The 13879-nt window shown below is 46.1% G+C and overlaps 1 protein-coding gene across 5 annotated transcripts in view; it reads left to right on the top strand.

The window, feature by feature from the left end:
* The window catches only part of ar (androgen receptor), a 183603-nt gene that overhangs the window by 54765 nt on the left and 114959 nt on the right, over positions 1-13879 (top strand). For all 5 annotated transcript variants that reach the window (XM_073057889.1, XM_073057887.1, XM_073057884.1 and 2 more), the window contains one exon: positions 12729-12880. In XM_073057889.1, the coding sequence (XP_072913990.1) occupies positions 12760-12880 (121 nt within the window). In that variant the 5' untranslated portion in view covers positions 12729-12759. The remainder of the gene's footprint in view (positions 1-12728; positions 12881-13879) is intronic.

The following is a 13879-nucleotide window of genomic DNA, read 5'->3' as shown; positions in this document are numbered from 1 at the left end:
AGGGAGCTTACTAAGGCATTCAAAGAAAACTGAACCAAAATTGCTCTAGTTCCGTTTATTTCTCCTCTTAATGTCATGCATATCTTTATATTACAGATTAAGTTATCTCCACCACTGCCATTAATGCTGTCTAAATCCTTGATTTTTCGTTTTGTGGGAAAATGATATTATTGCAATCAGAAGCTATTCCAGGATCATAAAGTTCAGTACAGGTTCCCCCGCTATTCGAAGGTAGAGCGTTCCTATGAAACTGTAAGCCGAAATGTCGTAAATCATATATGTCAAACTCAAGGCCCGCGGGCCAAATCCGGCCCGTGGTGGAATTATCTTTGGCCCACGAGGTAATATCTAATTACTATTAAAGCTGGCCCCAGTAATCGAAGCGCCTATGGTGTATGATATGGCTAATGCTGAGTTTATTCAGGTACCAGGTTTTCAGGGTTTTTAGTGTTTATTCGGCAGTCTTCTTCATAAGAAACAGAATTTGTAAAGTGAAACACTTTGTAGTTATAGCAGAGACTGAGACACATGAGAGCAGGCTGAAAAAACGGAGGCAACGAAAGCTGCGTTTGCATGCGTCCGACTGATCCGGCCCGCATGAAGCTGCATTTTGCTCAATCCGGCCCGTGACCTAAAATGAGTTTGACACCCCTGTAAATTGAAGAAGCAATTGTAGCAGTGTGCTACACACAGCGCTAAAATAACGACACCGAGTCGGTAAACTGCAGCCAAAGATAAAGTTTATTCCAACTTCACAGCCTTGCTTTAAAGCCTCTCTCCCCCGCCGGATGCCTCGACAGGCACGTACTGAAAACCCCCTCAGGCTTTCTCCCTTTGTTCCGGACCTAGCCTTTGTGCCTGCACGCTGGCTAATTGTCAGCCGGTTCGAGTGTGCTAGAAATTGGGTCGCCACATAACCCCCCCCCAGAACCAGCGATACACCCCCCAATGTCCACAGTCTGAGCCGGACCCTGTTTGGGAGGTCGGCCTCTGCGCCGCGGTGCTGGAAAATTGACCGGTTGTGCCAAGTCCACATGGGCCGGTTTGAGTCGGTCCACCGTGAAAACCTCCTCTCTCCCCCCAACGTCCAGCACGAACGTGGACCTGTTGTTTCTGATCACCGTAAACGGCCCCTCGTAGGGCCATTGCAGCGGTGGCCGATGCCCGCCCCATCGTACAAACACAAACTTACAGTTCTGCAGGTCTTTGGGTACGCAGGTCGGGTGCTGCCCATGCTGCGAAGTGGGTATGGGGGCCAGGGCACCGAGCCTCTCGCGTAGTCTGCCCAGGACTGCTGCGGGTTCTTCCTCTCGCCCCCTTGGGGCTGGTATGAACTCCCCGGGAACGACCAGGGGTGCGCCGTACACCAACTCGGCCGACGAAGCGTGCAGATCGTCTATGGGCGCCGTGCGGATGCCGAGTAGGACCCAGGGAAGCTCGTCCGCCCAGTTAGCTCCTCGCAGGCGGGCCATGAGAGCCGACTTCAGGTGACGGTGGAAACGCTCCACCAGTCCGTTCGACTGTGGGTGGTAGGCAGTGGTGTGGTGCAGCTGAGTCCTCAACAGGCTGGCCATCGCTGACCACAGGCTGGAGGTGAACTGGGCGCCTCTATCGGAGGTAATGTGGGCCGGTACACCAAAGCGGGACACCCAGGTGGCGATCAGTGCCCGGGCACAAGATTCAGAGGTGGTGTCGGTGAGCAGGACCGCCTCTGGCCATCTTGTGAACCGGTCCACGATAGTCAGGAGGTGCCGCGCTCTGCGCGACACTGGCAGGGGGCCCACAATATCCACATGAATGTGGTGGAAACGCCGGTGGGTGGGGTGGAACTGCTGCGGCGGGGCCTTGGTGTGTCGCTGCACCTTGGCCGTCTGGCAGTGCATGCACGTTCTGACCCATTCATGGACCTGCTTGCGGAGTCTGTGCCAAACAAACCTGCTGGAGACCATCCGGACGGTAGTGCGGATGGAGGGGTGCGCCAAGTTATGAATAGAGTCGAAAACACGTCGTCGCCAAGGTGGCGGGACGACGGGACGGGGCTGGCCGGTGGCGACGTCACAGAGTAGGGTCCTCTCACCTGGGCCTACGGGGAGGTCCTGGAGCTGCAAACCGGAGACTGCGGTCCTGTAACTCGGGATCTCCTCATCTGCCTGCTGTGCCTCTGCCAGCGCCAGAGTCTACCTCTTGGGAAAGGGCGTGAATGTTAGGGCGAGAGAGCGCATCCGCCACGACATTGTCCTTACCCGAGACGTGCCGGACGTCCGTCATGTATTCAGAGATGTAGGACAGATGGCGCTGCTGGCGGGACGACCAGGGATCGGACACCTTTGTGAATGTAAAGGTAAGCGGTTTGTGGTCCGTGAACGCGGTGAAGGGCCTACCTTCTAAGAAGTACCTGAAATGCCGGATTGCCAGGTATAGCGCCAACAGCTCCCGGTCAAAAGCACTGTATTTGAGCTCGGGTGGCCGCAGGTATTTGCTGAAAAACGCCAGGGGTTGCCAGCGGCCCGCGATGAGCTGCTGCAGTACCCCACCGATTGCTGTATTAGATGCGTCCACTGTGAGGGCGGTAGGGACGTCCATTCTGGGGTGCACTAACATCGCGGCATTCGCCAAGGCATCCTTCGTTTGAATGAAAGTGGCGGCGGACTCCTCGTCCCAGGTAATGTCCTTGCCTGGACTGGACAGCAAGGCGAACAGGGGGCGCATGATCCAGGCAGCTGAAGGGAGGAAGCGGTGGTAGAAATTGACCATACCTACGAATTCCTGAAGGCCTTTGATCGTGGTGGGTCGGGGGAAATGGCGGACTGCATCTACCTTAGCGGGCAGAGCGGTTGCCCCGTCTGTGGTAATCCTGTGGCCCAGGAAGTCAATAGTGTCGAGCCCGAACTGGCATTTGGCCAGGTTGATTGTTAGACCGTAGTCACTCAGCCGGGCATAGAGTTGTCGGAGGTGGGACAGATGCTCTCGACGGTGAATGCTCCAAATAGATGAATGCGAAGTCCAGGTCGCGTCCCACCGCGTCCATCAACCGCTGGAACGTCTGTGCGGCATTCTTCAGGCCGAACGGCATGCAGAGGAACTCAAAAAGGCCGAACGGGGTGATGAGAGCCGTTTTGGGGACGTCGTCCGGATGCATCGGGATTTGATGGTATCCGCGGATGAGGTCTACCTTGGAGAAGATCCGTGCGCCGTGCAAGTTTGCTGCAAAGTCCTGAATGTGCGGCACAGGATAGCGGTTCGGTGTTGTAGCCTCGTTCAGCCTGCGGTAGTCGCCACACGGTCTCCAGCCCCCTGTCGCTTTGGGCACCATGTGCAGGGGGGAGGCCCATGGGCTGTCGGACCGCCGGATGATCCCCAATTCCTCCATCCTCTTGAACTCCTCCTTCGCCTGTCGGAGCTTGTCCGGGGGAAGCCGCCGAGCACGGGCGTGGAGGGGTGGTCCCTGGGTCGGGATGTGGTGCTGTACGCCGTGTCGGGGCATGACTGCCACGAACTGCGGTGCCAGAGCCGATGGAAATCCGCCAGGACCCTGGTGAAGTCGTTGTCGGACAGCGTGATGGAGCCGAAGTGAGGGGCTGGCAACTGGGCTGCACCCAGGGAGAACGTCTGAAAGGTCTCGGCGTGAACCAGTCTCTTCCTGGGCAGGTCGACCAGTAGGCTGTGAGCCCGCAAGAAATCCGCACCCAGAAGCGGTTGGGCTACGGCGGCCCGTGTGAAGTCCCACGTGAACTGGCTGGAGCCGAACCGTAGCTGCACCAGATGGGTGCCATAAGTCCTTATTGTGCTGCCGTTCGCAGCCCGCAGGGGGGGGATCCGGCGCCCTGCTGCAGGTGTCGTAACTCATCGGAGGTAAGGCGCTGATCTCGGAACTGGTGTCGACCAAAAACCGGCGTCCCGGCCTGCTGTCCCACACATACAGGAGGCTATCCCGATGGCCAGCCGCTGTAGCCATCAGCGACGGCTGGCCCTGGCGTTTCCCGGGAACTGACAGGGCGGGCGACAACGGCGGGCTTCTGCGCCCCACCGCTGGTGGTAGAAACACCATTGCTCGTTGGGCTCCACACCCTGGCCTCTGGGTTTAGCGGGCTCTGCGGCCGGGCCTGGACTGGTTTGCTGCTGGGAGCGTGGCCGGGTGATCAGTGAGATGGACGCCCCACTCCCCTTCTTGGCGTTCCACAGCAAGTCTGCCCGGGCTGCCACCTTCCGGGGGTCGCTGAAATCCGCGTCGGACAGCAGCAGGCATATGTCCTCGGGCAGCTGCTCCAGGAATGCCTGCTCAAACATGAGGCAGGGTGTGTGTCCGTCGGCCAGAGACAACATCTCATTCATTAAAGCTGATGGAGGCCTGTCTCCGAAGCCATCCAGGTGCAGTAAGCGGGCAGCTCGCTCGCGGCGGGAGAGCCCGAAAGTCCTTATGAGCAGGGCTTTGAATTCCGTGTACTTGCCGTCCGCCGGGGGAGACTGTATGAACTCCGCGACCTGGGCCGCTGTGTCCTGGTCGAGGGAGCTCACCACGGGTGTCCTCTGAGGTTATCTGCCGAACGTGGAATTGGGCTTCTGCTTGCTGAAACCATAGGTGAGGTTGTAGTGTCCAGAAGCTTGGCAGTTTCAAGGAAACCGCATGAACAGATGCGGCGTCGTTCATCTCCGGTCCAAAAACGTTTGGACCGTCGGGGTCACCAATTGTAGTGGTGTGCTACACGCAGCGCTAAAATAACGACACGGAGTCAGTAAACTGCAGTCAAAGATAAAGTTTATTCCAACTGCACAGCCTTGCTTTAAAGCCTCTCTCCCCTGCCGGATGCCTCGACTGGCACGTACTGAAAACCCCCTCAGCCTTTCTCCCTTTGTTGCGGACCTAGCCTTTGTGCCTGTACGCTGGCTAATTGTCAGCTGGTTCGAGTGTGCTAGTAATTGGGTCGCCACACAATTACCATTAATTTATGTGGGGGAAAAACTCTTGAGCATTCCCAGACCCAAAAAATAACCTACCAAATCAAACCAAAAATCACACAATACCTAAAATAACACTAACATATAGTAAAAGCAGGAATGATATGATAAATATACACCCTATATAAAGTAGAAATATTGTATGTACGGTGTAGTTTCACTTATCAAACTCGGGAAGACAGCAAGTAAAATAGATTTGGAGAAGAAAAATCAGCACGTACACGCATGTGCAAACAACTGCCCACACAAGGCTTAACGGTCATTGTAGTCTTTCTCAGAGTAAGCACACGTATAAAGCAGGCGTTTTTTTTTCGTAAAAGCGAAAATCTCTGGTTAGCGAAAACAGGTACTAATGTAGGTCTTTTGTAACAGCAAGCTGTCGTAAAGCGAACATTCGAAAAACGGGGGCCGCCTGAATTTGGGGAAAAAATATTGCCACCTCCTGTTGCTGCTGCTCCTTCCCCATTTTCATTTTTGTCTTGCTGTGATTTTCACTGTTCACTGATTAACACAGACTTTACTCTCATCATTGATTACAAAATTTAAGTTGGCTAAGCCTAGACATACAATCAACTTCATAAATATGAAAATTGATACCAAATAGGAAACATACAAACCTAGAAACAATACAGGCCCTTCGGCCCACATCGTTTCTGCCTCCAAAACTGCCGCCGGCATACCATTCCACACACTCACCACTCTGCGTTAATAATTTAAAAAAAACACTTACCTCTGACATCTCCTGTGTACCTACTTTAAAGCACCTTAAAACTATGCCCTCTCATGCTAGTCATTTCAGCCCTGAGGAAAAGCCTGTGACTATCCACGTGATCAATGCCTCTTATTATATTGTACACCTCTATCAGGTCACCTCTCATCCTCCATCGCTCCAAGGAGAAAAGGCCGAGTTCACTCAACCTATTCTTATAAGGCATGCTCCCCAATCCAGGCAACATCCTTGTAAATCTCTGCACCCTTTCTATAGTTTCCACTTCCTTCCTGTAGTGAGGTGACCAGAATTGAGCATAGTACTCCAAGTGGGGTCTGACCAGGGTCCTATATAGCTGCAATATTACCTCTCTGTTCTTAAACGCACTCCCACTATTGATGAGAGCTAATGCCTTCTTAACCACAGAGTCAACATGCATAGCAGCTTTGAGTGTACTATGGACTTGGACCCCAAGGTCCCTCTGATCCTGCACACTGCCAAGAGTCTTGCCATTAATGCTATATTCTGCCATCATATTTAGCATACCAAAATGAACCACCTCACACTTAACCTATGTTGAACTCTCTCTACCACTGCTCAGCTCAGTTTTGCATCCTATCAATGTCCCGCTGTAACCCCTGACAGCCCTCCATACTACCCACAACACCCCCAATCTTTGTGTCATCAGCAAATTTACTAACCCATCCCTCCACCTCCTCATCCAGGTAATTTATAAAAATCACAAAACGTGGGGGTCCCAGAATAGAGCCCTGAGGCATACCACTGGTCACTGGTCTCCATGCAAAATATGACCCTCTTCAACCACTCTTTGCCTTCTGTGGGCAAGCCAGTTCTGGATTCATAAAGCAATGTCCCCTTGGATCCCATGCCTCCTTACTTTCTCAAAAGGCCATGCATGGGGCCTTGCTGAAATCCATGCACACTACATCTACGGCTCTACCTTCATCAGTGTGTTTAGGCATATCCTCAAAAAATTAAATCAGGCTCGTAAGGCATGACCTGCCTTTGACAAAGCCAGGCTGACTATTCCTAATCATATTATGACTCTCCAAATGTTCATAAATCCTGCCTCTCAGGATCTTCTCCATCAACTCACCAACCACTGAAGTAAGACACACTGGCCTATAATTTCCTGGCTATCCCTACTCCCTTCCTTAAATAAGGGAACAACATCCGCAAACATCAGAGGCTCAGCAATCTCCCCCCTTGCTTTCCACAGTAGCCTGAGGTAGATCCTTTCCAGTCCTGGTGACCTATCCAACTTGATGCACATCCTCTTTCTTGCTATCTACATTCTCAAGCTTTTTAGTCCACTGCAAGTCATCCCTACAATCGCCATGATCCTTTTCCGTCGTGAATACTGAAGCAAAGTATTCATAAAGTACCTCTGCTATTTCCTCCGGTTCCATACACATTTTTCCGTTGTCACACTTGATTGGTCCTATTCCCTCATGTCCTGTCCTCTTGCTCTTCACATATCTGTAGAATGCCTTGGGGTTTTCCTTAATCTTGTCCGCCAATGCCTTCTCATGGCCCCTTTTGGCTCCCATAATTTCATTCTTAAGCTACTTCTTGCTAGCCTTATAATCATGTAGATCTCTATCATTATCCAGTTTTTTGAACATTTCGTAAGCTCTTCTTTTCTTCTTGACTAGATTTACAACAGCCTTTGTACACCACGTATCTTGTACCCTACCATCCTTTCCATGTCTCATTGGAACTTAACTACTCAGAACCCCACGCAAATATCCCCTGAACATTTGCCTCATTTCTTCCGTACGTTTCCTTGATAACATCTGTTTCCATTTTATCCTTCCAAGTTCATGCCTGATAGCCTCATATTTCCCCTTACTCCAATTAAACAATTCCCAAACTTGTCTGTTCCTATCCCTCTCTAATGCTCTGGTAAAGGAGTTGGAATTGTGATCACTGTCTGCAAAACGCTCTCCCACTGAGAGACCTGACACCTGACCAGGTTCATTTCCCAATACCAGAACAAGTATAGCCTCTCCTATTGTAGGCTTGTCTACATATTGTGTCAACAAACTCTACCCCATCTAAGCCCCTCACTACCACAACAACCCTGTTGTTATTACTCCTTTCCAGAATCTGTCTCCCTATCTGCTTCTCGATGTCCACGTTACTATTGGATGGTCTATAAAAACACCCAGTAGAGTTATTGACTCCTTCCTATTCCTGACTTCCAGCCACAGAGATCCCGTAGACAACCCCTCCATGACTTCCTCCTTTTCTGCAGCAGTGACACTATCTCTGATAACCAGTGCTATGCCCCCACCTCTTTTGCCTCCCTCCCTATCCTTCCTGAAACAATCTAAAGCCTGGTACTTGAAGTAGCCATTCCTGCCCCTGCACCATCCAAGTCTCTGTAATGGCCACAACATCATAGCTCCAAGTGCTGATCCACACTCTAAGCTCATCGGCTTTATTCATGATACTCCTTGCATTAAAATAGATACATCTCAAACCATCGGACTGAGTGCATCCCTTCTCTATCACATGCCTATCCTTACTTTTGCACTGTCTCCAAGCTTTCTCTATTTGTGAGCCAACATCCCTTTCCCCTGTTACTTCAGTTCAGTTCCCACCCCCCCAGCAATTCTAGTTTAAACTCTCCCCAATAGCCTTAGCAAACTTTCCCACCAGAATATTGGAACCCCACGGATTCAAGTGCAACCCGTCCTTTTTGAACAGGTCACACCTGCCCCAGAAGAGGTCCCAATGATCCAGAAATCTGAATCCCTGCCCCCTGCTTCAATCCCTCAGCCACGCATTTATCCTCCACCTCATTCTATTCCTATGATCACCGTTACGTGGCACAGGCAGTAATCCCGAGATTACCACCTCTGAGGTCCTGCTTCTCAGCTTCTTTCCTAACACCCTGTAGTCTATTTTCATGACTTACTCCCTTTTCCTACCTATGTCGTTGGTACCAATATGTACCACAACCTCTAGCTGTTCTCCTTCTCACTTCAAGATATCATGGACACGATCAGAAACAACCTGGACCTTAGCACCTGGGAGACAAACTACCATCCACGTTTCTTTCCTGCATTCGCAGAATCGCCTATCTGACCCCCTAAATATAGAGACTGCCGTCCTCTTCCTTTTCCTACCCTTTTGAGCCACAGGGCCAGACTCTGTGCCAGAGGCGCGACCACTGTTGCTTTCCCCAGGTTGGCCATCTTCTCCCTCCCTCCCTCCCCCCCCCCCCCCAAACAGTACTCAAGCAGGAATACTTATTGTTAAGGGGGACAGCCACTAGGGTACTCTCTAGTACCTGTTTCTTGCACTTCCCTCTCCTGATTGTTACCCACTTCTCTGTCTCTTGTGGTCCTAGGGTGACTACCTGCCTGTAGCTCCTCTTCATCACCTCTTCACCAGACCAGACAAAGGTCATCGAGCTGCAGCTCGATCCACCTTGTGCAGATGTGGTCATCCGGGAGGCTGGGAGTCTCCAGGACCTCCCATATCAAACACTGAGCACAGAAAACTGGTCTCACACACATACTTTCTGATTTAGGTGGATAGAGAAGAATGAACTCAATTGCAAGTATAGAATAATCTATTTCTGAAATGTGGCTGATTGTAAATGAGCAAACCTAATTATCTTGTATGTAAATAGATAGTGTGCAATTAATAGTATATAATGTTTTATAAATTATTTGCAAAGAACATAAAATGTTTGAGAATGTATATCAGAGATCAATGTGGAGAGATCATGTTGCATAGATTGTGTATCCCATTTTGAAAAATTTCGGATATGTTTCACATTAATGAATAATAGACTGGATCTGTTCTGTTAAGGTATTTGGAGTGCTTTGCTATGCTTGATTAGTTTATTAGCAAGTGCTTTTTAGATTATATAGATAGAATGAATTTTAAGAGGCATTTGGCACTTCTCACTCTTAATTCTGTAAGTTTCAAGAACATGGGAAGGAATAAAATAATTGTGGTTGGTTGGTATTCAACATGCAGGACCAATGTGAAGCCCCGCATTTAGTATTTGGGAGAAGGAATTGTCCAAAGTATTCACTTTGTAAGTAATTTCGATTGTGAATGGTAGCAAATTACAAGTAAACATTGTGTGTAACCTTATAATGATCTTGACAAGCTCATTTGGTGGGCAAATGGTGGTAAATAAAATCTAATGCAGAGACCTGTGAGCTTATGAGATATAGCGAAGGGAAGTTGATATATATTGCATGTTGTGGGAATGTGCATCCGAGAAATTGGAACAGGAAAGATCTTGCAATTTAAAAAGATGTATCAAGAACCATTGAGATTTTAAAACTGTATTTAGCTCCATTGAGACCACTTCTGGAATACAATGTACACTTTTGATCGTGCTTTTTCAAAAATTATAGTTATTGGATGTCTGTATAGAGAGGACTACATGATTGATCCTAACATTTAAGCTAATTAGACGAATGAAGTTGCTATAATCTCTGCAGAATAAGACAAACTGAGAGAGAATGTTATAGTAGTGTTTTTAAATTATAAAAGCCTCGGACAAAAGAATTACAGACTTCTCCAAGCACCTAAAGTGGTCATATTTATAAATTAGGAATGATATTAAAAATTTAAGAGGAATATACAGAGTGAATTATGTAGAGATGTTTATGGAGGATTTTGAGCTACCACTAAAGAATTAAAAAATTAAGCGAACTACACTTCCGTCTTGATTTCTTATCTGCTGCCAATTTTCCCAAGGAAAGATTCAAAGCCGCGAGAGGCTCTGACTGTAAGCAGCTGGACGGTCAGGAACTACATGCAGTTTGGAGTCTAATGAAATTGGAACCAATTTTTTCCCCAAATAGGGAATTTACTAAAACTTAGTGAGATGGCTTGGAGATTTAGAAACTCTGGAATTCAACCATGCAAGCACCTACAGCCTCTTGGATTACTAGCATACAGCAGCTGCTGAGATAGTGTAATTGATATTACTTGTGATTTCCAGTGTTGCTATTTTCTAGTGCACTGGTCAGCTAAATAGCATTCAGTTTATAAAAGGTATTGCAACTAAGCAGAATAAAGATGAAAGTGTGGCATTAACAACTGCAGCAGGGATTGTAGCATTAAGCAGCAGAATAAGAGTGGTTGAGAAGGCTTCCTTACGGTATATGTCATCTGTCACCTTTATCCAGCATGTCTGAACATCCATGCAAGGGTGCAGCTATCAAGGATGATTGGAACTAATTGTTCTTGGTGCTGTATTTGAGCTACCAGAAGTGAGTGATCAAGCCAGATCTTAGAATGAAAGGTGCGAGAAGCAAATTAATTTTGTGTGGCCACACATTTTAATTCCACGTCCCATTCCCATTTTGATATGTCTATCCATGGCATTCTCTATTGTCAAAATGAATCCAAACTCAGGTTGTAGGAACAACACTTTGTATACCGGCTGGGTAGCCTCCAACCTGATGGCATGAACATTGACTTCTCTAACTTGCGTTAATGCCCCTCCTCCCCTTCTTACCCCATCCCTGATATATTTAGTTGTTTGCCTGTTCTCCATCTCCCTCTGGTGCTCTCCCCCCTCCCACTTTCTTTCTCCTGAGGCCTCCCGTCCCATGATCCTTTCCCTTCTCCAGCTCTGTATCACTTTCGCCAATCACCTTTCCAGCTCTTAGCTTCATCCCACCCACTCCGGTCTTCTCCTATCATTTTGCATTTCCCCCTCCCCCCACTACTTTCAAATCTCTTACTGTCTTTCCTTTCAGTTAGTCCTGATGAAGGGTCTCAGCCCGAAATGTCGACAGCGCTTCTCCCTATAGATGCTGCCTGGCCTGCTGTGTTCCACCAGCATTTTGTGTGTGTTGTTGTTTTAATTTTGTGTTTGTCTTTTTTAAAATAAAAATTTCAGTTTTTTTCTTGATTTGTGTACGCTAAGCCCAGCTGCTGTAACAAAACTGAAAAGCTCAGTCTCCATTACCTTAATCATCCAGTTTCTGAATTTAAAATCATTCTAACATTTTTTTCGCATCGCTGACTTTGTTAAGTGAAAGTCATATTATAGTCGGAGTCATTCGATGATGCATTTGCTGTGAGTTCATACAACTGGGTTTGATAATGGTGATGTAATCAATAACTTGCTAGTATCTGGGCTACAAATAAAATATGAGGAACCTCATCCTTTTTTGAATATTGGAGATTTTTCACATTATTAAAATCCTTTGGCTGTTTTGAATGAAAAATATTCAATCGAAGTTCAAGTCTTAGAGAAAGGGTTTAATGAGAATATTGAGACAACTTAGTAAACTTTGTTATACAGTTGGCACTTAAATCAAACTATGTGGTGTACCCAAATGTAAGTTTTTCTAAACCTTTGGGTTTTCCCACTAGATGATCAGAAAATACTGTCCCAGATTTTATAAATAGCTATGTGATTGATTTTTCATACTTAACAGTAAAATTAGAATTGGAATTGGTTTATTATTGTCACATGTATGGAGATGCACTAAAAAGCTTGTCTTGCATACTGTCCGTACAATTCAAATGACAGTGCATTGAGGTCAAACAAGGTAAAACAATAACAATGCAGAATAAGGTGCCTCAGCTACAGAGAAAGTGCAGAGTAGATAAACAGTAAGATTCAAGATCATAATTATATTGTGAGATCAAGAGTACATCTTATCATACTAGATAACTATTTATAACATCTTATAACAGTGGAGTAAAAACTGTCACATACCAGTACTTCTGTTTCCCTCTAACTCCAAGCTATCTTTAACTTGATGTATATTGAAGAATAAAAAAATGATTTGAACATTCGAAGTTGCAGCTTTCTTTAGTTTCTCACTGATGTTTTATTTTATCAATTATTTTATGGCAGTAGAATAAAACAGTATAATTTATTTGAGGATTCTAGTTTGATACTTTTATTCAAAAGTGATTACAGAATACATCCATTCAGTTTAAGAAAATTGAATTATTGTCATGGTAATGTTTCTGAACAAACTGATTCTGACACTATGTCTAGAATAAATGTAATGACATGTATTTTGTTTTTTTTCCATGTAAGATTGGATAACACAAGGAACCTTGGTCTTCAGATGGACTACTTTTTCCAGCCTCAGAAAACATGTCTCATTTGTGGTGATGAGGCATCTGGATGTCATTATGGAGCACTCACCTGTGGTAGTTGTAAAGTGTTCTTCAAGAGGGCAGCAGAAGGTACAAACACCAAGTTATTTATCTTACTCTTTTATTGTGGCAACCTAGATCATCCTGATTTGTGTTAAAAGGCCTACTGATGTGAAATTATCTAATTTTTAGTCCTAATTTTGAATTACCCATTTAGTATATAAGATATTTATGTTAAAAGTTTATATAACTGAGATTTTTCTGTAATTTGTAATTCAGATGCAGATTATGAAGTTATAATTTCAAAACTTTAGATTGGTAGGGGTTGATATCAGCATTGATTCCAAAGATTGTGCCTTTGTACGTTCCTAGTTAGATTTATCAAAGGAACTTGTACTTGTCTTTAATGTACACACTATACATTGATCAATCATTATCAAATGGAAATCATGATTGCATTGAAAAATAAATTAAGTACAACAAAGATTGGATTTGGAATCTGCAGAGAAATTCCTCCTCAAAACAGAACCAAGTGCCTGATCTCTCTCAATAAGTTATACAGCATGAAAACAGACCCTTCAACTGGGCTCATTTAAGAAAAATTATCAAAGTACGTATATCACCGTATACAATCCTGAGAGTCATTTTCTTGCGAGCATACTCAATAAATCCATAATAGAATAATAACTGTAATGGAATCAGTGAAAGACTACCAATTTGGATGTTCATCCATTGTGCAAAAGAGAACAAGCTTCCCAAATACAAAAAGAAATAATAATAAATAAGCAATAAGGATGCTGACTAAAGTATTATGATGTTCTGACTCTTGCCTTCATTGGATAAGGCTTTAAATAAAATTTTACCATCTTTACCACCATATCTACATGTGTTGCTGTTTGTGAGAACCAAGTACATGGAGTGTGCTCAGCTAGAGTTAACTGAATAGTAATTGCAGTTTGTAGCCTTAGAGCCTGAAAACCATAAGCTGTGTCTGGCTTACTTTGCAGTCTTTTACAGACAGACAGACATACTTCATTGATCCTGAGGGAAATTGGGTTTCGTTACAGCCGCACCAACCAAGAATAGTGT

Source organism: Hemitrygon akajei, chromosome 10 (assembly GCF_048418815.1).
Source record: "Hemitrygon akajei chromosome 10, sHemAka1.3, whole genome shotgun sequence".
Classification (NCBI taxonomy): Eukaryota; Metazoa; Chordata; class Chondrichthyes; order Myliobatiformes; family Dasyatidae; genus Hemitrygon; species Hemitrygon akajei.
The sequence above is the reverse complement of the archived record's forward strand: the minus strand, read 5'-3'. Positions and strand labels throughout refer to the sequence as shown.